Raw genomic sequence first — 21,381 nt, 5'->3', positions numbered from 1 at the left:
TCCTCCCTGTCCTTTTGAGCTTACAGACAGGAAAGGCATCACTGCTACTGACCCCAGCCTGCACTAGCCCTCCCCTCGTCCTCTAGCCTACCTGCATCTCGTGATCTTTGATGAGCCCCCCTCAGTCTTCAACTGTGTCAAATCATCACGTGGTCACAATGCAACGTGTGAAATTAGGGAAACTAATTTTTTATTATATTACAATTTGTACCATTAACACCATTAGTATGACATGACCAGAGTAGTGGTGGTCATTACCATTACCTATATCTGTATTCAAGTTTATTTTACCAACTCTGAGAGAAACTGGGATAGCAATGCTCCAAATTATTTTCCTTGGGACTTCACTCACCTTCGGTGTGCAGGATAGGAAATGACAAAACACCATCTCCAATGTTCTACACAAGTGGTTGCTATAATTGGGGGATCTGAGGACGGTTATGTTCGTGCCAAGGGTTTGGCCATGCCCAAAGAGAAAACCAAACTGCGAAGATGAGAAACTGTTTTATTTGGTCTTCTAGTTGTCATTGTTAATGTAGAATTGCTCTTAGACCCAGGCAAACAGGGACCCATGTTTTAGAGAGCCCTCGTTCTATGAGTGAGTGGTCAATAGGGCAAGGGAATCAATCAATCTTGTAGACTGTGTTTGGAATTCCTTGGCCCCCTAAATTCCCTTCTTAGGTATTCTTGAGCTTCTTCCCAGGGCCTACCTAGCCTTCTCCCCTTCTTTATGAGAGCAGATGGTACCACCAGGTCCTAGTAGGGGACAGGGAATGGCCAAGGGGTAGCTCATTTAGAAGATATGGATGGACATTGGGTGTTGGGCCAGGTTGTTCCTATACACACTTGTGAGACCTCTTAAAACACAGGGCAGAACCAGAGGCGGAAAGAAAATAATGGCAGGGGTACAGACTTGCTTTCCTACACACTATGCTCTGCACTGTTCTTTTGAGGGACCAAGAATTTTAAATTTCAACTTGGATCTTCTAGGTATATTTACCAATTTCTCTCTCTCTCTTTCTTCTCTGTCTCTCTCTCTCTCCCCTTCTCTTTCCATGGCTTTTCAGTTTGTTTTATAACTTTGAAATGTCCACAATACGGTGTGCAGGTTTTTATTTGTACTCTTGCCGTGAGCTTTGCAAATATTAGTCTAGGCCTATGTTCATATATAATGATTTATCTTGAAATATACAAAAGGAGATTTAGGCCTGACTTCCTGGACCTTAAAATGACTTTTTTTTTTTGACAGGCAGAGTGGACAGTGAGAAAGAGACACAGAGAGAAAGGTGTTCCTTTGCCGTTGGTTCACCCTCCAATGGCCACCTTGGCTGGCGCACTGCGGCCAGCGCACCGCACTGATCTGCTGGCAGGAGCCAGGTACTTCTCCTGGTCTCCCATGGGGTGCAGGGCCCAAGGACCTGGGCCATCCTCCACTGCACTCCCTGGCCACAGCGGAGAGCTGGCCTGGAAGAGGGGCAACCGGGACAGAATCTGGCACCCCGACCGGGACTAGAATCTGGTGTGCCGGTGCCGCAAGGCGGATGATTAGCCTAGTGAGCCGCGGCGCCAGCCCTTAAAGTGACTTTTGAAATTAAATGCTCTAAAGCAACCTGAAGCTGCTCCCTTCTGACTGACCAGCAGCACATCCCAGGTTGATCTCTATGAGACGCTCAGTTCTCCCTGGTGGGTTCACATTGCCTGAGGGAGTTCAGCAGGAGCCCAGCCTCTAGATTGGTAAATGCCTCTCAGAAAGTTCGAGCCCTAAAATCTGGAAATAATCTACAATTCATTGTCGATGACTATTTAGTGTGGTTACAGAAGTGCTCCTTCGGAGTGCTAGCAAATGAAGCACACGCCTCCAGCTGGAAGCAGTGGGGGGGCGATCACGCCATTTCCCTCATGCACCTTCCAAGTCTGGTGGGTTGGAGAATGTTTGCAACTGGGAGCTGCAGGCACACCACAGCTCTGAAGACAGAAAACTTACTTTCTCAGCAGAAATTAGAACTATTGATAATGGCTCATTGCAATCCTATAAAGGATAGGAGATGAGTACATGGAATTAAACACAGCTCAGATCCAGAGCAGGTGCTCATGGTGACCAGTAACACTTCCATTCAGGATGAGCGAAGACAACGCCCGCTTTCCCAGGGGAAGTTAATCCATGTGTTTAGTAGAAAACAAGTGACTCACCTATCTTGAAACGACCCATGTAGTAAATCTGTGTGCTGAGGGCCAGAGAGGCGAGAACATGGATGGCAGAGAAAATAACCCAGAACCACACATCATTCTTCCCAAACACCTAGGATAGAGATGGGTGTTACCTTCATCTGGGGCTATTCCCAGAGAACTCACAGTAATCAACCAGTCTCTCAGGCATGTGGCAGGAATCAAAAACTAAGCTGCATGTGTGCTTTGCTCTTCTTCCCTTCTTGGAACCCACAGGGATCTTACTGCACAGCGGCCAAAGAAAGTGGAGAAGGGAGGAAGGGGGGAGGCAGCAGCAGAATAACACTAAATGGGCAGCAGGGTCCAGCTGGACTAATGCTCTTCCAACAGGTGACGATATCCAACACTTGTTGGCCACGTACTGCACATCCCTGTTCCAGTTTCACATGAGTCAGGCCCCAGCTGTGCATTAAAGTTATGCCGGAGCAGTTTTACAGGCGCCTCTTACATGATCAGAAACAATTAGCCAAGTACAATCAGTGACGGTGTGATTACAAACAATTGACTAAGAGTGCGCTACAAATGGACCCATGATCAGAGTGGGTCGTGACCCAAGGAGTACAGTTAAAACCAACTCGTCCACCTGAGGTCTAACGAACAAGCAAGGAAACAAACAATAGCAAAGTGCCTCCCATGGGGGCACTTTTTGGGAGCCAGATGGAAGGCAGGTGGAGAGGGACGCACCACTCCGAGGACGGTGAGCATGATGACCACAGCGAAGGAGGCGTAGGCAGAGTAGGCACTGGCGTTGATGTCTGGGTGGCGGGTCTGGTAAAGCTTCAGCATGCAGAGGCCCGCGATCATGTACATGAAGGAGGTGTCTGAGGACCCAGGGGAGGGACCGAGACAACAGGATTCAGTAGGCAACAGACAACCCCTTCTTGATTTCAACCTCTCAGTAGCCCCTCACTTCAGTCCCTGGCATGTGTACTGCCCTCAGGCTGTGTGGTGACCCCTCCTCCAAGGCAGGCTGTCTCAGAAGACCCCGCATGCTCTACTTGTACACCTCCCAGGGCTGCTCCCAGCTCTCAGAAGAAAAGTATCTCCTAGGAAAAAAACTGACTCTCCCCACTTTTGCATTTTAGGTGCTACTGTCCAACACCAACAACAAAAACTTCCGTAAGGGTAACAGTTTAGGCAGTGACAGTCAGATGAGTCCCAGATCGGGGTAGGAAGCTGTTCTCAGGACTTTGGCGTCTAACCACATTGAATACTACACATATTGACCTGTATATCCCAGTGTTGGAAAATAGCTAGAAACCCTCTCCCACATAAGCACAGAGAGGTATATAAGGCTATTTATTGGGCCGGCGCCGCGGCTCACTAGGCTAATCCTCCGCCTTGCGGCTCTGGCACACCGGGTTCTAGTCCCGGTCGGGGTGCTGGATTCTGTCCCCGTTGCCCCTCTTCCAGGCCAGCTCTCTGCTGTGGCCCGGGAGTGCAGTGGAGGATGGCCAAGTCCTTGGGCCCAGCACCCCATGGGAGACCAGGATAAGTACCTGGCTCCTGGCTTCGGATCAGCGCGGTGCGCCAGCCGCAGCGCGCCAGCCGCGGTGGCCATTGGAGGGTGAACCAACGGCAAAGGAAGACCTTTCTCTCTGTCTCTCTCTCTCACTGTCCACTCTGCCTGTCAAAAAAAAAAATTAAAAAAAAAAGGCTATTTATTGCAGTGTTGTGTGTACCAGCAAAATGGAAGCAACATCTAAATGCTGTTCAGTGGAGGAAATGATAAATTTCATATACTTTTATTATAAAATATGGTAAGCTTTAAAATAAGCTACATATCTTTGATTAATTTTGAAAAATACTGTGAATGAAAGAAGGTTACAGATTAATATTCATTTACTACAAATGTAGTAAACATACAATAACCAAATGGAAGAATAAATACCAAATTAATCAGTCATTGCAGTGGGGGGTGGGGAAGAATGGATTAACTTGGAAAATGGTCCAAAATATGACCTCAGCTTTAGCATAATGTTTTATTTTTTTAAGAAATAGATCTAAGGCAAATATTTACATGTGTGACATCTATTCATTCGAAGTGGTAAATGTTTTCTGTTAATAAATCTTTTCTAGTGGAAGGAAATTAAACATGACTGGGGATGTCTGTGGTCTTCTAACAGGCAGAGGCCAGGACACAGATATAAAGACAACCATCTAAAACACTCCTCCTCAGGTGTGGAGGACCTGGTGCGCTGCCTTCCACTCCAGCTCTTCCCTTCCTCCTTCCTAACAGTATCTGCATCTACTCGCCATCTGCTCTCTTTGCAACTCAGAAACGCACAGGCGCCCAGCCCCTTTGCTTCAGCAAAGCTACCCCAGCATTGGTGGGGAAGGGAGGGTCCGATTGGTCTACAGGTCACCCCACTTCCTTTGCATATGGGTGCAGCAGCAGTCTAGGCCTGAGCTAGTCAGCTCATAGGGAACCGACTTAGAAGCAGGGCACAACCAAAGTATGCCCTTGACATTTCTGGCCCCCAGATAAGACCCCTGTAACACAGATCTGTGGAGTTGATACAGATGCTAATTACCGAACTGGAAATTGGAGTAATTAGGGCAGACATGGTAGCAGGCACTGAGCACTCCTTCCATCATCAATGCGATGCCCATAGCATAGAAGAGACCAAAGTGTTTGGGAATCCCATACTCCTGGAAAAGGAGAAATAGAGTCAAAGCTGTCAGTAGTGACAGATGAGGTACCCTGGGAGCCCACGCTTCCTCATTACACATAACACAGCATCGCACCATCCCGCTGATGTCCGTCTGCTCTGCAAATGCTGTTTGCAACCGTAATTTTCCTGGCTCCTCGGATTTACTCACTCTCTCCTCACCATGGCAAAGATGTCCTTGGCTTCCAGGGCTCTTCGATGGAGAATGTCCCTGCGCAAGACTATCAGTAGGAAGAGGAAGCCCAGGAGTACGTGGCCCAGGTTACTTAGGATGTTGTTGAAGGCACTATAAGGAGTGAGAAAGCACAAGAGTGAAGGCAGTCAAAGGGATTCAGAAAATGAATGAACATTCAGTATTCAGTACTTCCCACCCAAGAACTTTCCACATGATTTTGGGATTGGAAACCCATCAGAAATCATTTTTTTAAAACATAAGCTTTATATATTTTAGGTATACAACTTGATGTTATAGTATACATATATGCAAAGCTACTTCAAAAAGTTCAGAGAATGGAATTTAAAAATGAGTTTATTTGGGTACAAAAAATTGAAATATATGCATTTTTCATGATATGCCTTTATGTGAACTTTCTCAAGATGCTGCATATGCACGGATTTCAAAAATGTTTGCACTGGCCAGCACCGTGGCTCACTAGGCTAATCCTCTGCCTGTGGCACCGGCACACCGGGTTCTAGTCCTGGTCTGGGCACCAGATTCTGTCCCGGTTGCTCCTCTTCCTGTCCAGCTCTCTGCTGTGGCCCGGGAAGGCAGTGGAGGATGGCCCAAGTGCTTGGGCCCTGCACACGCACGGGAGACCAGGAGAAAGCGCCTGGCTCCTGGCTTCAGATTGGCGCGATGCGGCGCACCAGCCATGGCAGCCATTTGGGGGGTGAACCAACGGAAGGAAGACCTTTCTCTCTGTCTCTCTCTCTCATTGTCTAACTCTACCTGTCAAAAAAAAAAAAAAAGTTTGCACCAAACAATTTGTCTTTTAATTCCAATTTCCATGAACTTTTTGGAGAACCTGGCTGTATGCAAAGAACAGTGATAACTATAGCAAAAGCAGACCTCCTCTATAAGCTAAGTCCTTTGTTTTAAGAAGCTTATGTCACTTGTGGCCACCTGCCGGCTTCCTCTCGGGGTGACTGCTCTGGTGACTCCTCTGGTGACTGCATTTGCCCAATCTTCGCTTCTCCCCCACAGCACTGGCAAGGCAGCAGTCTGGGAAAAGGTCACCCCAAAGACAGCCTTGGATTTCAGCCACGCTGTGAGAGGGAATTCTCACGGGTGGACGATGTTATATGCTCCCATTCAGCCCTGCAATTGTGACGTTCAGAATAGGTGTCAGCCAATCACGGTCAGCAGCTTTCTTTCAGGAAACCAAAGGCTGCTTCCGCTCTGGAGCAAGAAGCCAGGCTCCCAGCTCCCAGGCACATACTCTTTCCACTTCACCAGGCTCTGGTGGCTGCCAAGGAGGGGACAGCAGGTCTGGGTTCGAGTTCTGACATCACTAGTGGCTGAGGGGACTTAAGCAAGCCCTTATCTGATGATGCCTTAGTGTCTTTATCCAAAACTGGAGTAACAAGGACATCCGCCACGGGGCTGTGTAACAACGGCACGAGGAAAAATGCCTGTGAACACATGACACCCCAGCGACAGATGCGACATTTGCAGAAACACCTCAATTACTCCTAATCATGGTTCTCATCCACAAGCCAGAGAAACATACATGGTATCAACCTCCTGACTGAGGTCCTATTACTCTCCACACAGGCTATCTTCCACAGTGATTAAAAAACCTGAAGTCCCAACATTAGAAAGGAATCTCAAAAAGCCTCACAGGGCAGCTAGGTTTACCTCAGGACGCCCAAGGGGTGGGCACAAAGGAAGTTGTAGTAACAGATGTCCTGGTTGCCAGTGACATTTACCACCTGCAAAATCAAGAGCAAGAAGAGGCAACATGGTTTTTCTCTGTCCTCTGAGCCCCGCCTGAGATCACAACGAGCAGCCAGGGCTCACGGGGACACGTGGTCAGCCGTGGACAGTACAGCCAGTGCTCATTATCCGCCATCTTTACACACAGCTCGGGCACGCCTCCTTTCAATGCCACCTCCTTGCTTTGAGTGAAATGTTCTGTGTATCCCATTATGCGGCCTTAAGGTGGAATTCAATTAAGTGCTTTTCTGTTGTCCTCAGCACAAAAGCACTGAGAAAGGATGGCCGCCTTGGGCCCTGCCTTTTAGAACTGTCAGGCCATGTCCTATTTTCTGGATCAATGCATTGGGATACGAAGCTGCCCCGAGTAACCCCAGGGCAGGTAGGCAGGAGAGAGATGCGTTCGTTCAGTTTCTGTATTTGTCATCATCTCTGCCAAGAACCTTTGCAGGCTGCTGCAGAGCTGTATCTTCTTACAGGGCCTCAAATGATGCAGGCTACTTAGATTAGAAACAGTGGTGCTCGAATCACATGAAGTCTTGTCCTCATTATGAATGGAATGGACTAGACAGATCATTAGCTCTCAAGCTTGGCCGCGTGTTGGCACCACTGAGGGTTTAAACAATTCTGATGTCTGGTTCTCTTATCAGATTCCCATCTACTCAGTGTAGGATACAACCTGGAAAGTGAGATTTTTTAAAATATTATTATTTATTGGATGGGGGGAGAGGGAGAGGGGAGAAACAGAGAGAGAGCAAGCTAGTTTCCATCTGCTGGCTCATTCCCCAAAAGTCCACAATGGCTACAGGGACCCAATTACATGAGTCATCATTTCTGCCTCCCAGAGTCCTCATCAGCAGGATGCTGGAATCAGGAGTCAGGGACGGGAATCAAACCCAGGTCCTCCAATATGGGACACAGGCACCTTGACTGCTAGGCTGATTTTACTGCATAGCAAAGTTTGAGAGCCATTGAATGAGAAATCCCTTCAGCCTTGTGTTATTCTAAAGGGGTTTTCTCGTGTGTAAATTCCAGAGAAGGGGACGTAAGGGTCGGGAACCTTAGGGTTCTGTGAGACAGCAGTGGAGATTTTCAAGCCGTTTTAATATTACTTTTGTTTATTAAAAATCCTTTGTATTTATTTTGCATTTTTATTGTAATATTTTGTAAGTTGCATAAAGCTGTTTATCCTCAATGAGAAGACACAGGCTAAATTGGACATCAGGTTTCTCAGTTTTGGTCTGGAGATTTATTGACTCTATTCATCATCCCACCATGATCAGAAAGCTCAAGTTGGCAAATAACAAATGCAGTTGATACCATGATGAATGAGCTCAAGGTAATGCTTTTATCTAAGAGCCCTCAGTTCCCTTTCTGATAAAACAATCGCATACTGAACAGAAAGGTTAGTTATAGAGGAGCAATGGAGACGTCCAAATGGAACTCAGATTGGAAACCAGTTGTTGAACCGAGTTATGCCTTGTTCCGTAAGCCGCCATGAAGACGGTGTGACGGATAGAAGCTGGGACTCTGGGCAGGGGGCAGCACTTACTGTCTGGTAGGTGATGACCAGCTGGATCACAGGCAGTGCATAAAACACAGCGATGGTGATGATGTTCCTGTGCAGGCAGAAAGAATGGGAAATCACCGCTTTCCAATCAGCAATGGAACCTCTGCTCTTGTGAGAAAGCCTACGCCCGTAACTCCACAATCAGCTCGGACAGGTAATTACAGCTGATGGCACGCATTCCCCGTCTCTCCAGTCTTCCTCTGCCCTGTCTTGCATCTGCGCGTTCGCTGCACACTATCTTGACTTAGGGGAGATAGGGAAGTGAGGAAAGGCTCCTTTGGCTACTATCAGTTTGGTTGTAGAGAACACAGAAAATCCTAACCAATGTAGAGGAAATATGGCTGCAGCCAGGGACAAAGAAAGAAAAGCAGACAGACAGACAGACAGACAGACACACACACACACACACACCCTGCCAATGTCAACCTTGAAAAATGGCTGCTCGCAATTAACTAGTGAAGCAGCTGCCCACTCCTACCTTGTCTAGGGAGAGAAGATGCCCTAGGTTCTGCTCTCTGTAACTCCAGTCATAAACCTGTTCTATAAATCTTCCCAGCTATCTCTTCTATAAACCTATCAGACCCACCGACCATTGGAAATGTGGTCCTAAGTCAAGTAGGCTAGTTCCCTCTAATTAGTCTTGAGTCACACAGAATGCAATTTAAACCCACCAATGCTGTAACTATTAAGCTATGATGCTGATAAACCTATAATATTTTAAAAGATTCGGGACTAATGCTCAGTTCTCTGGAAATGATTCCAGCAGAGCCCGCTGGTGTAATAAACTGCTTCGACCCTCCACTGTCTCCCATGCCTGTTTGAATGAAGGGAGTCTTCCCTCCCCAGGTTTCTGTAACACCAAGACGCTGTATTTAAAGGTTAATGATGGGGCCAATACTGTGGCGTAGTAGGTTAAGCCTCTGCCTACAGCACCAGAATCCTATATAGGCGCCTGTTCAAGCCCTGGCTGCTCCACTTCTGATCTAGCTCCTTGCTAATGGCCTGCAAAAGCTGTGGAAGATGGCCCAAGTGCTTGGGTCTCTGCACCCATGTGGGAGACCTGAAAGAAGCTCCTGGCTTCTGGCTTCAGATCAGCCATCTGGGAAGTGAACCAGTGGATGGAAGACCTCTCTTTCTGTCTTTCCCTCTCTGTCAGTAACTGCCTTTCCAAAAAAAAAAAAAAAAAAAAAAGTTAATGATGAACACTCAACAAATACTAGTTTTTTTTTCCCCTTTCTCTCTGTATGACCACTTGTAAAAATAGTGTAAAAACTGCTTTGGGTTTAGCCAAATTATTAATGAAGTCTAACTCTTCTAGATGTTGTTAGATTAAAAGTGATTGGTGTGTTGGGTCTGGCACTCTGGCGTAGCGGGTAAAGTTGCTGACTGCAGTGCCAGCATGCCATATGGGTATCAGTTGGTGTCCTGGCTGCACCACTCCCGGTCCAGCTCTCTGCTGTGGCCTAGGAAGGCAGTAGAGGATGGCCCAAGTCCTTGGGCCTCTGCACCCACGTGGGAGACCCAGAAGAGGCTCCTGGCTCCTGGCTTCAGATCAGCACAGCTCTGGGCATTGCAGCCAATTGGGGAGTGAACCATCGGATGGAAGACCTCTCTCTCTCTCTCTCTCTCTCTCTCTCACTCACTCTCTCTGCTTCTCCTTCTCGCTCTGTGTAACTCTTTCAAATAAATAAATAAATACATCTTAAAATAAAAAAGTGATTGGTGTGCAAGTAATGGGTGATGGATCACATGAAGGGGATCTAGATATCGCTAAGTTCTAAAATGACGGCCCTGTGAAATCACATGTGGCCCCATCATCTACTGATTTCCTTTAAAATTTGTGCCCAAGAGGACATCCTTTGAAAGAAAAGAATGGGGGGAGCTGTCACAAGGGCACAAAAGTCAGCCTGGGGACTTGGGAGGGTAGGGAGAGGTCCTGGCCAGGCAGCCCAGCCTCTTGGCCCAGTGGGAGCCTGCATCCACGTGTCTGAGCATCATAGGTCTATTTGGCAATAGCTGTGCCACCTTTCCTGTGCCTGTCCTCATTCACCACTAAAATCTTGTGACATAAGTAGTCGTGGCTTTGTTTGCTTAAGGAAACCAGAGTTTTGCTGGTTATCTACTTACCAAAAATAAATCTTATATTTTTTGCTGACAATTCTCCGATCCTTCCTGGACAGATCTGACAGGTACAGGAACATCTGGGACACCAAATAAAAAGAGAATGCAAAATTATACTTGACTTTTCTCATGTAAATTATAAAGGAGAGCTTTACAAATTTCAATCCCCTAGGGATTAAAATTACTCAACGATACTTTCTTTTTATTTTCTCCAGGATATCTGAACAAAAATCCTAGTATTTTCCATGGAATAATCAGGATTGGCCAATACAGGAAACCTACTGGGAGTCTTGAGTATTTCTTTTATCTTGAGAACTGATTTCTCAGCTTTTAGAGCTGCCCACTGTGTGGTTCTTGAATTACTTATGGTTGAAATTGTCCAATTATCCTTCTTATCTTCTACTGGGCACAAAACAACAAAACACAATAAGTGTGTGCCCAGAAGACACGAGCTGTACTCCTGCCAGAGAGCTTTCCAGTACACCCTTCAGAGGAAGCTCTTCTTCTAGCTGGTTGGTGCCCTGCATCCCTTCCTGTCTACCATCAGCCACTTCACACCTGGAGAGTAGTTGAATGCCCCATTCTCTTTCTTACTCCCACTTTCTTCAGGAAAAAAAGTTAGAGTTAGGTCTTACCTAAACCCTTTGGGAAATTTGACTTCCCCTGAAGGGAGAAAACAAATAAAAGAAACAAAGGCACCCCTGAAGTTGATTCTTCTGCCAAACTTTCCACCCCTTCAGCAAGCCTGGCCAGGCAGAGAGCTACCTTGGTCCGGACGATGTTTTTATCACTCTCAATATCCGGCATGGTGTCGAAGTCGCTCTCATCCACGGAGCTGTCTGTGTCAGACTGGCCCGGCTGCCCGTCGGAGGAGGAGGCCGGCCTCCCTGCACTGGAGCTCGACTCATCTGAAACAGGAAACACATCTGCCTTTACCAGCTAAGAAGGGCCTCTTGCACTCTTGCTTCCCTGCAAAAGTCTGCACGGTGCGGAGATGTTCTAGAAAATTCTATGTTGGTCAAAAACAACTCACTGCCCACGAGACATGTTCTTTCCTTCTATTCCTTCTTAAAGGACATTTATTGTTCCTTTTCTCCTATTTTTATATTTTAGTTTGTCTAGCTCTAGGGCTGAATGCATATTAGAATATCAGGACATCTGCTCTGTCAACTATTTGGATGTAGAAACAACCTTGTGCTTACGTTTCATATTTTAAAATATGAACATAAGAATGCACACATGTGCAAGGAGTGATGCACAGCGTCTATCATATATGTGTGCACACACATGCCCAGCAGCTACACATTTCTCACGCGTGAAGTATTTGTACACAGAATTCCCCCCACGTGCCGTATCTGCGGTTATATAATGAAAACAACATGCTCAGGGAGAAGAATCCTTCTGTTCCCCTGAACGTTTCCCAGAGCAGATGGGAATCTGTGCAGCTTGATGAGCACATGAGCGAGCCTACCTTCCGCTTTATTTCTTCTGTTCAGATGGCTTTAAAAAAATCCTGTTCCTACAGGACTAAAAATAAGTAGCCTGCACTGAGCCCACATGCTTCTCAGAGTTATAGAATAAGAGGGCAGGAATACAGGTGTCCCAGGCCCTCTACACTGAGCACCAGCCCTGGCCCACACGCAACGTGGAAGGGGCAGGCAGCTCCATGCTCTACTATCCCAACAAGACGGGTGTCAGGGACTCAGTTGTTTTCAGGCCACTGAATGAATACTGGAGTCTGCCATGTGAATGACTGGGTGGCAGTGTGCAGGTTCAGTTATGAAACTGGCCAAAATGAAGGACTGTTAGGCTACTGCCACGTTCACCTACTGCACTGTCTTATCTTCTGATCATCCTTAGTCCACTGAAACCTGAGGATGAAACAACTGGTCAGGGAGGTCAGGCTCCTTCTGTCCTATCTTTCATGTCCTAAACCCAGAATGGGTAAAAAGTCCCTTGGGGGCCTTGATAGTTGATAGCAACCATTCAAAGGACTTAAGTGTGGCTGGTAGATTCAAGAAGCAGAATAGAACCGGAGAAAGTTAGAGCTAGAAGGAACCTTCTAGATCAATCAGCCAGTTCATGTTACAAATAAAACACAAGCTCATGGGATGACTGCCTTGCCCATGCTCACTGTTATTAGTGGCTGGAGATGCTTCGTATCCTATTCTCTGGAGAATTAGGAAACATTTACATAATTGAACGCACTGTAGGAAATACCTATTGCCCCGTAGTTGCTCCCTTCAGGTGTGCTGGCAGCAATGGGATGTGACACCGCCATATTTCCAGAGCCTGTTAAAAAAAGCAAAGACGCAAATGTTTTGTGTTCAGCCGCTAAAACAAAACAACACAACTCTAAGTGGCTCAATCAAAGGCTAACATTTTAAATTTGGTTTTCTTTCAACTCTAACACAGGAGCCACCAAACTATGGACCCCAGGAAAGAAATCTAGCCTTGTATGGTCCTTGAACTAAGAACAGGTTTTACATTTTTAAATGGTGGGGGAAAAATTAAAAGAGGAATAGTGAGGCCGGCACTGTGGTACAGAGGATTACGAAGCCGCTTCAAAGCTGGCATCACGTTTTGGAGTGTTGGCTCAGGTCCTGGCTGTGCTGCTTGTGACCCAGCTTCTTATTAGTGTAACTGGGAAGGCAGGGGAAGATGGTCCAAGTGCTTAGGTCCTGCCACTCATGTGGGAGACCTGGATGGAGTTCTTGGCTCCTAGCTTTGACGTGGCTGAGCTCTGGCTGTTGAGGTCATTTGGGGAGTGAGCCAGAGGATGGCGTGCTCGTTCTCTCTCTCTCTCTCTCTCTCTCTCTCTCTCTCTCCCCCTATCTCTCTGTTGTTAAGCCTTTCAAACAAATAAAAATGTTTTAAAAAAGAGGAATAGTATTTCATGACCACTGAAAATTACATGAAATTCAAACTTCAATATTCACATATAAAGTCTATTAATACACAGGCACACTCATTCGGTTGCATACATGGCTGCTTTTACATTACAGTGGCACATCTGAATAGCTGCAACAGAGCCTGGATGGCCTCAAAAGCCTAACCCATGAACTGCCTGGCTCTGTATGGGGAAAAAAAAAAAAGGGAGCTGATCACTGTTACTGTTTGGCAGTATTGCAGAATCCCAAGAATGAAGAAGCCTGGGTCTGGAATCACCATGAACAGAAACATCAGAAATAAACTTCTATTATTCGATCGCTGTACTTGGGAGGCTTCTTTGTTGTAGCACTTAGTGGTCCCCTAATTATGGGCAGGAAGCCCAGATAGGAAGGAAATCAGTGTATTCACTGGAGCAATAAATGAAGACCACATGAATAAGGATGTAGAGGGAGATGAGCGCTTTTGAAGGTTATTTAGGAGGTGGAATAGGTGTATCTGTTTTCAACAGGCTGCTGGAAACGAAAGAAAAACAGACTCCAGGAGAATGCTCCTCCAGTTTGCCTGGTGAGCGGATGCTAGTAGCAGGGAGAAGGAACTCACTGCTGTGAGAGCCCGGTGGTATCTCTGGAGCTATCCCACTACAAGCACCAGAGGAAAACACCTCCCAGCCTTCTTCTCGGCTGTTAAGCAAGATGCTATCCTATTGAGCTTATCCATTTCTGAAAACTGAACAAAGAGAGTGGGACCTACAAATGAGTGGGCCTCCAGGCAGTTTCTCTGACTCTGACTTAGTGCTCTGCTACCTCCAGGAGCTGCACTCCTCTACGGAAATGCATTTCTTCACTGTCTTCTGAGCTTTGCTCAGGATCTGGATATTAGCAGGCTGGTGGGAATTCCAGTAAATTCCCTTTATGAGAGGTCAGTCTTCTTGTATCACATGACAGACAAAACAGTTTGTGAATGTACTGTTTGGTATCTTGAACTATTTCAAGGAAATATATTTTCACTGAAGAAACATAATTAAGGATACTCTAAAAACATTCTCACTGCAAGTATATGCCAATTTCTTCATGAAAATACACATCATTATAATTTACATAAATGTTACAGTGAATAACACATGTGAAAGAATTGAAAGCCTTAAACAATTCCCAAGTTGTCAGAGTGCACAGTTTTCATCCAGCTCTTGAACTTCATTATAACTGGTGGGCAGAAACTTCCTCTAGAAAGAAAAATAATTATATCCCAAGCTCAAAACAGTTAGCCAGGTAATGAGAGACAAACCCGATAGGCTTGGAGACCAATTTCAGTTCTCTCTTTGATGGCTTGGCCAAGTGGGCGCCACTGGACAGCAAGGCTTTGGCCAAGGCAGAGTTCTTGGCAGGCAAGGCCATTTTCAGGGCTTACAGAAGGCAGATCTTGGCCCTCAAAATGCATACTCTCTGGCAGTTTCACTATGCCTGAAAATCTAGTAAAAACGCATCTCTGCTAACACATTTCCACCTTTCTTCCAAGTTCAAGGCAAAAAAAAAAAAGGTTACTTTCAGACTCTTAAGTATGAGAAATCAAATCTTTTGAGCACAGTCAGAGCAATATGTGAAGATACTGTGTATAATTTGATTCTTTTTGACTTAAGCCCAATGTGGCCAAAGTTATAGTACAGAGCTTTGCTGCTGCTGCTACTATTGACTCTACCAAGACCTGCCACTATTTCCACCACCACCACCGATGCTACAACCGCTAATATTTTCATTACTAATGCTGCTAATACTATATTTACTAATGCTACTGCTGCTATTACTATATCTATGACTGCTAATGTTTATTGAAACCTTACTGTGTCACTCTTTCAAGTTCTTTCCAAGAATTTACTCTTTTAACTTCTCTAACACTCTAAGAGATGAGTGCTATCATTGTTATCATCATTTTAAAGATGATAAAAGAGAGGTGCTGAGACATAAAGTTATTTGCCTGTTTACTTATATTGGGTGAACAGTTGGCTCATTCTGTTGGTCTCAATCAAAGTTCATCTTTTTAAAATTGGGTTTATTGTAGCAGTTTAAGATGTACAATATATTTTGCTATTCGTAAACATAGTGAAATACAGGTAAACAAATTAATATACCCATCACCTTCCATAGTTACCCCGTCTTTTGGTTATTGTTATAAGACCCAAAATCTACCCTCAGCCAAGTTTCAATACAGAGTCTACATTATTATTAATTACAGCTCTCCAGCCGGACTTCCGATTCCTGGACTTAGCCATCCTACATAACTCCAAGTTTGAACCCTTTGGTCTACTTCTCCTCATTTCCTGCCCTTCTCTGCCCATGGTAACCACCTGTCTACTCTCTATTAGACTTCTTAATTTTTAAAGATTTATTTACTTATTTGAGAGGCAGAAAGAGAGAGAGAGAGAGAAGGAAAAGAGAGAGCTTTCATCTATTGGTTCATTCCCCACATGACTGCAATAGCAGAGGCTTAGCCAGGCGGAAGCCAGGTAGCCTGGAATTCCATCTGAATCTTCTTTGTGGGTGGCAGGGGCCAAAGTACTTGGGCCATATCTACTGCTTCTCAGGTGCATTAGCAGGGAGCTGGATCAGAAGCAGAGCAGCTGCGTGTGGTACTAACCGGCACACAAATACAGGATGCCAGCAACATAAGGAGCAGCTTAACCCACTCCATCATAGCACCAACCCCTGACTTCTTTTTTCAATTCCACATATAAGTGAGATCACACAGAACTTTTCTCTGTGTTTGGTATACTTGCCATAGCATAGTGTCCTCTAGGTTCATCCGTGGGGGATAGTTTACAAATGGCTGCATCTCCTCCTATTTAAAGATTGAATAATATTCCTTTATATATATTTATCACAAAGCTTATTTTCTTAATTAAAAAGAAACCCGGAGCCAGCACTGTGGCGTAGCAGGTAAAGCCACTGCCTACAGTGCCAGCATTCCATTTGGGTGCCGGTTCAAGTCTTGGCTACTCCACTTCTGATCCAGCTTTCTGCTATGGCCTGGGAAAACAGGAGAAGATGGCCCAAGTCCTTGGGCCCCTGTACCTGCATGGGAGAATTGGAAGAAGCTTCTGGCTCCTGGCTTTGTATTGGCACAGCTCTGGCCGTTGTGGCCGACTGAGGAAGAGTGAACCAGCGGATGAAAAACTCTCTCTCTCTCTCTCTCTCTCTCTCTGCCTCTCCTTCTCTCTCTGTGTAACTCTGACTTTCCAATAAATAAATAAATCTTTTTTGAAAAAAGAAAGAAACTCAAGGGTTTTCCTTCAGTAAGAACCATTGGTAGGAAATGTATTCCTTTCATGGCAGCTCAAGCATAGATTTCAAGTGGGCCACAGAGGTTGAGGCTCATTTGTATCTCCACTTTAATAAACTCACTTTTTAAAAGAGAAAGACCAACATTTGTTTTTTAGATTGGCTGCTGCTGCTGCTGCTTCTCCTCCTCCTTCTTCTTTTTAAGATTTTATGTATTTATTTGAAAAGTAGAGTTATTGACAGAGAGAGGGAGAGACAGACAGAAAGGTCTTCCATCTGCTTGTTCACTCTCCAAGAGGCCACAATGGCCGGAGTTGGGATGATCCAAAGCCAGGAGCTAGGAGTTTTTTCCAGGTCTCCCATGCAGGTGCAGGGCCCAAGTCCTTGGGTCATCTTCTCCTGCTTTCCCAGGCCATAGCAGAGAGCTGGATGGGAAGTGAAGCAGCCAGGACTAGAACTGGCGCCCATGTGGGATGCCTGTGCAGCAGGTGGAGACTGCTCACTAGGCCACAGCACCGGCCCCTGGCTGCTGCTTCATGTGAATGACTCCTGGTTGGGGTAGCTCATTCTGGTATCTTCTGCTTAATTCATTGTGGAGAGGGAGTCTCTTGGTGGCCTCTGTTCCCAGTCTTTTTTTTTAAAAGAGATTTGTTTATTTATTTGAAAGTCAGAGTTACAGAGAGAGAGGGACAGATCTATAGACAGAGAGACCTTCTATCTACTGGGTCACTCCCCAGATGGGCTGCAACAGTTGGGCTCCAATGTTGTAGTCTTATTTTTTCCCCTAGTATCTTTTCAGTTAAGCTCTTTAACTTATATTTCTTGTTTAAAATGGCTTGGATTATTAGAAGAAAAATAGAGGACGCTGGAAATGGTTTATAGATTGTGACTAATTTTAGATATTAAGAATAGAAGAAGCTGGGTATGGGTTATGTGGAAACTGTGTAATGCCACAATTCTTGTCTTGTAAATCTAAAATTATTCTGAATTAAATAGTCAAAACGGGATTTGATTATTAAAACATACAAATAGTAAGTGAAGAATGACACTAAAACCATAAAGCCAGAATTTTTGGTATTTTGGTGTTACTGGGAAGCCCTCTGGTCCTGGAAAAAGATGTGTGCTCAGGCAAATCCTGGTGTTCCATTGTGGGGAGAGGTCAACAGGTATCGTGGGAACCCATGTTTTGTGTGTGTGTAATCCAAGGAAGAAGAACAAAAACGAAAATCAAAGCAAGTGAACAAACAAAAACAGTCACTGTTTTGTTAGGTGACAACTGCATTAAAATCACAAAGTTAGCTGCACAGATCGCAGATCGGTCCGACCTCGATGAGTCACTGATTTCTGCACTCTGCTCTGGCTCACAAGGGAGCCAGATCTTGTCTGCATGTGGTGTCCAGCCCTGCACACTCTCGGGCAACTGCAGTACTGTGGGTTCTGTGCTGGACAAGATTTTCATGTGCAATACAATTGCCAGCACTTAGAAATGTTTTCACTCTGTGGACTTTTACACGCACAATGTACAGATGAGATTGGGTGACACTGGATAACGGCATTCTGTTAATTTTGTTTATGTCTGAGGACTTTTGAAAAAATGGACATTTTGAGATTCAATGATTGTTTACAGCCTTTGTCTCTACTGTAGAGGAACAGTGTTTTTTGTTTTCTTATTATTATTTGTTGAACTCTTTACTTAGTGTGGGGTTAATCTCATGAGTATAAAGTTAACTGAAAGTAAATCATCGTAACAAAAGAAAGAGTAAGGAAGGAAGGAGGAGGCAGAGTAGGCTGGAAAGTATCACTATGTTCCTAACTATCACTGTGTTTCATGAAATACATGAAATTTGTCCATTTAAAAAAAAAGAATGCAAAAACCAAATCAGATTCCCCTCAACTTCAAGTATGATCACAGTCTTAGGAGGGAAACTGAACTGATATTTAACTGTAAAGTATTCCAAAGGCAGGATTAAATACAAGATTTCAGTTGACAGGACAGGCCAAGATGTTGTGGCTGGAAACAGCAGATGTATCAGCTCAGGAATGACCTCATCTGAATCGGGAGACTTGTGTGAGTGTAGACTTCTCTGAGGACCAGACCCTCGCCATCTGTCTACTTCACTGACAGAACAGGATACGCGTGCATGCGTGCCCCTTACGTGAAATACCCTGTGTGAGAGGAAAATGTTCATTTCATTTTAAGCATATGTGAATCTTTTGGGGCCTCCTCATTGACAGCTGTCTTGCCTCCTTCGGTCTCTGAAGACTCAGAAGGCTGGGAGCTGAAGAGCAGGCCAGAATGATGTGAATTTTATTTTTATGCCGACTGGTATCCACCCCAACCAGCCTCGTGTTTTGTTTCAAAAGTTGAGGAGAAAGTAAAGAAAACTATTAATATTTGAGAAGGAATGTAAAAGTGAAATGCCTCTTGGAGAAGAAAGTGGGCAAGAAAAGCCAAGGAAATTTGGGAAAAGAAGGGAGAACCAGGACTGGATTTGAGTCCCATTGCCACAGAACTTGGGGATGGCTTGTGCTCCTTGGGTTCTGCAAACTCAACACACTCCTTGTCTTATTGCCCCCAGACCCTGCTCTTTGCTAAGAGGCTGATTCAGGAATGCCTGTATCCAGAAAAGGATTGGGCTGGCTATTTCTTTTTTTTATTTTTTTATTTTTATTTTTTTAACAGGCAGAGTGGACAGTGAGAGAGAGAGAGACAGAAAGAAAGGTCTTCCTTTGCTGTTGGTTCACCCTCCAATGGCCGCCGCGGCCAGCGCGCTGCGGCCGGCACATCGCACTGATTTGAACCCAGGAGCCAGGTGCTTCTCCTGGTCTCCCATGGGGTGCAGGGCCCAAGCACTTGGGCCATCCTCCACTGCACTCCCTGGCCACAGCAGAGAGCTGGCCTGGAAGAGGGGCAACCGGGACAGAATCCAGCGCCCTGACTGGGACTAGAACCCGGTGTGCCGGCGCCGCAAGGCGGAGGATTAGCCTAGTGAGCCGCAGCGCCGGCCAAGTCTGGCTATTTCTGTTGTAAAATCTACAGCCTGGTCAGGTTTGTCAAACTCTCTCACTTGAGAAGATAATCTCTTATGCTGCACCCTAGGTGCATGGTAGTGGCTCGTGTGGCTTCAGAAGCCTGAGAGGGAGGCGTCATTAGTCTGTCTTCCCAGTTGGTAACTGAATTTCTGTAGAACCTCTTTAATAAGGATGAGAAGTGAGACGTTCTTCCCCTTTCAGAAACTGCCCCTTGCATTTTCTCTGGTTTTAAACCCTCTGGGTGTCTCCTGCAGCTCGGACCTCCACTGAACTTCCGGCTCTCTACAGTCGCATAATGCTGGCCCTGGGAGAGAAAGGCATTTCTGTTTCTCCGATGGTTCCTTCCCTGAATGTAGCATATCAGCTTTCAGAAATGGACTTTGTTTACCTCTGTTTCTCATTCTCAGCTGGCTTTTCAATGCTATGTTCCAAAAGCCTAAAAGAGCCACTGACTAGCTCTACAGGGCAAACCTTGACTTCTGTTCATGCGGTGCTGGATGTAGTACCGTCTTCCCTGTCCCTGTCTTCTAACAAGGGGTCCTCATCCTCTCCCCATTTCAAAGCCCATGTTGGTGAACACTGCCAAACTGGCGTTTGGTTCAGGTCTCCCCACTTGTGCCCATCAGCTGATGTGTTTCAGTCCATGGTTCTCAAGCAGGGGGAGGTGGGGAGTGGATCGTTTTGTCTTCAAGACGATATTTCGGCAAAGTCTGGGGACATTTTGAGGTGCAAAAGGAGGGAGCACGCTACTGGAATCTAGTGGGTGGGGGTAAAGAATGCTGATACACATCCACTAAGCTGATCTTCTGTATATTAAGATAATCGAAAATGAATCTTGATGTGAATGGAAGGGAAGAGGGAGTGGGAAAGGGGAGGGTTGTGGGTGGGAGGGACGGTATGGGGGGGAAAGGCATTGTAACCCATGAGTCGTACTTTGGAAATTTATATTCATTAAATGAAAGATAAAAAAAAAAAAAAGTGCTGATACACATCCTACAGAAACAAGAGAACCAGGCAGGAAGTCAAACAGGAATAAACGAGCTGGGAGATTTCCCTGCACCTTCTGTCTCAACAGCCCTGCACCGTAACTCCACTCCTCACATGCCAATCCAGTGTATCCACTTTCCCATGATGCACCTGCATCCCATCTAAGGCTGGAAAGGAGGAGAGGCCATGATGCCACGTGGAAGTTAAACTCCATGTGGAGGCTCCATGAAACTCCCAGAAAACCTCACAGACACTAACTCTGCCCAGACTCCACCCTGACTGTATATTCAACCAGGGGACTACTCCCTACCCATAAAGGGAACTGCTGCACACAGGAGTGGCCCTTTCAGCTTCTTGCCCTCGCTGCCAGTCCTCTCTCCCCTCTCCCACGTCTCTCCTCACAGGCTTTTCTCTGGCCCTCTCATGTAGGTATCGCTCACTGTGGCATTGCCCACGTTCACGCATGAGTGTGTATTCAATCTCTCTTTCACTTTGTCAAACTAATGATTAAGCAAGTTATACTACTGTAGTCTTAATGATCTGTGAGACAATTTACTGTATATGGGTGAAATGGGCATTTTTCCATTCAATTACTGTTTATAGCCGTTGTCTGTATTCTCACTAAACTGGGGTATCTTTTGCTTTTTACTTATTAAACTTCTTATTTGGTGG

General features: G+C 45.6%; 1 protein-coding gene across 8 annotated transcripts in view; it reads right to left on the bottom strand.

Annotated features, from left to right (window-relative positions):
* Positions 1 to 21,381, bottom strand: part of SIDT1 (SID1 transmembrane family member 1) — a 106,181-nt gene that overhangs the window by 18,300 nt on the left and 66,500 nt on the right. For all 8 annotated transcript variants that reach the window (XM_008266930.4, XM_051819041.2, XM_051819040.2 and 5 more), the window contains 9 exons: positions 12,746 to 12,817; positions 11,291 to 11,433; positions 10,532 to 10,605; positions 8,387 to 8,453; positions 6,757 to 6,830; positions 5,061 to 5,184; positions 4,761 to 4,878; positions 2,911 to 3,047; positions 2,191 to 2,299 (listed from right to left, as the gene is read on the bottom strand). In XM_008266930.4, the coding sequence (XP_008265152.1) occupies positions 2,191 to 2,299; positions 2,911 to 3,047; positions 4,761 to 4,878; positions 5,061 to 5,184; positions 6,757 to 6,830; positions 8,387 to 8,453; positions 10,532 to 10,605; positions 11,291 to 11,433; positions 12,746 to 12,817 (918 nt within the window). The remainder of the gene's footprint in view (positions 1 to 2,190; positions 2,300 to 2,910; positions 3,048 to 4,760; positions 4,879 to 5,060; positions 5,185 to 6,756; positions 6,831 to 8,386; positions 8,454 to 10,531; positions 10,606 to 11,290; positions 11,434 to 12,745; positions 12,818 to 21,381) is intronic.

The sequence above is a fragment of the Oryctolagus cuniculus genome, chromosome 4 (assembly GCF_964237555.1).
Source record: "Oryctolagus cuniculus chromosome 4, mOryCun1.1, whole genome shotgun sequence".
Lineage (NCBI taxonomy): Eukaryota > Metazoa > Chordata > Mammalia > Lagomorpha > Leporidae > Oryctolagus > Oryctolagus cuniculus.
Note: the sequence above shows the minus strand (reverse complement) of the source record. Positions and strands in the feature narration are given on the sequence as shown.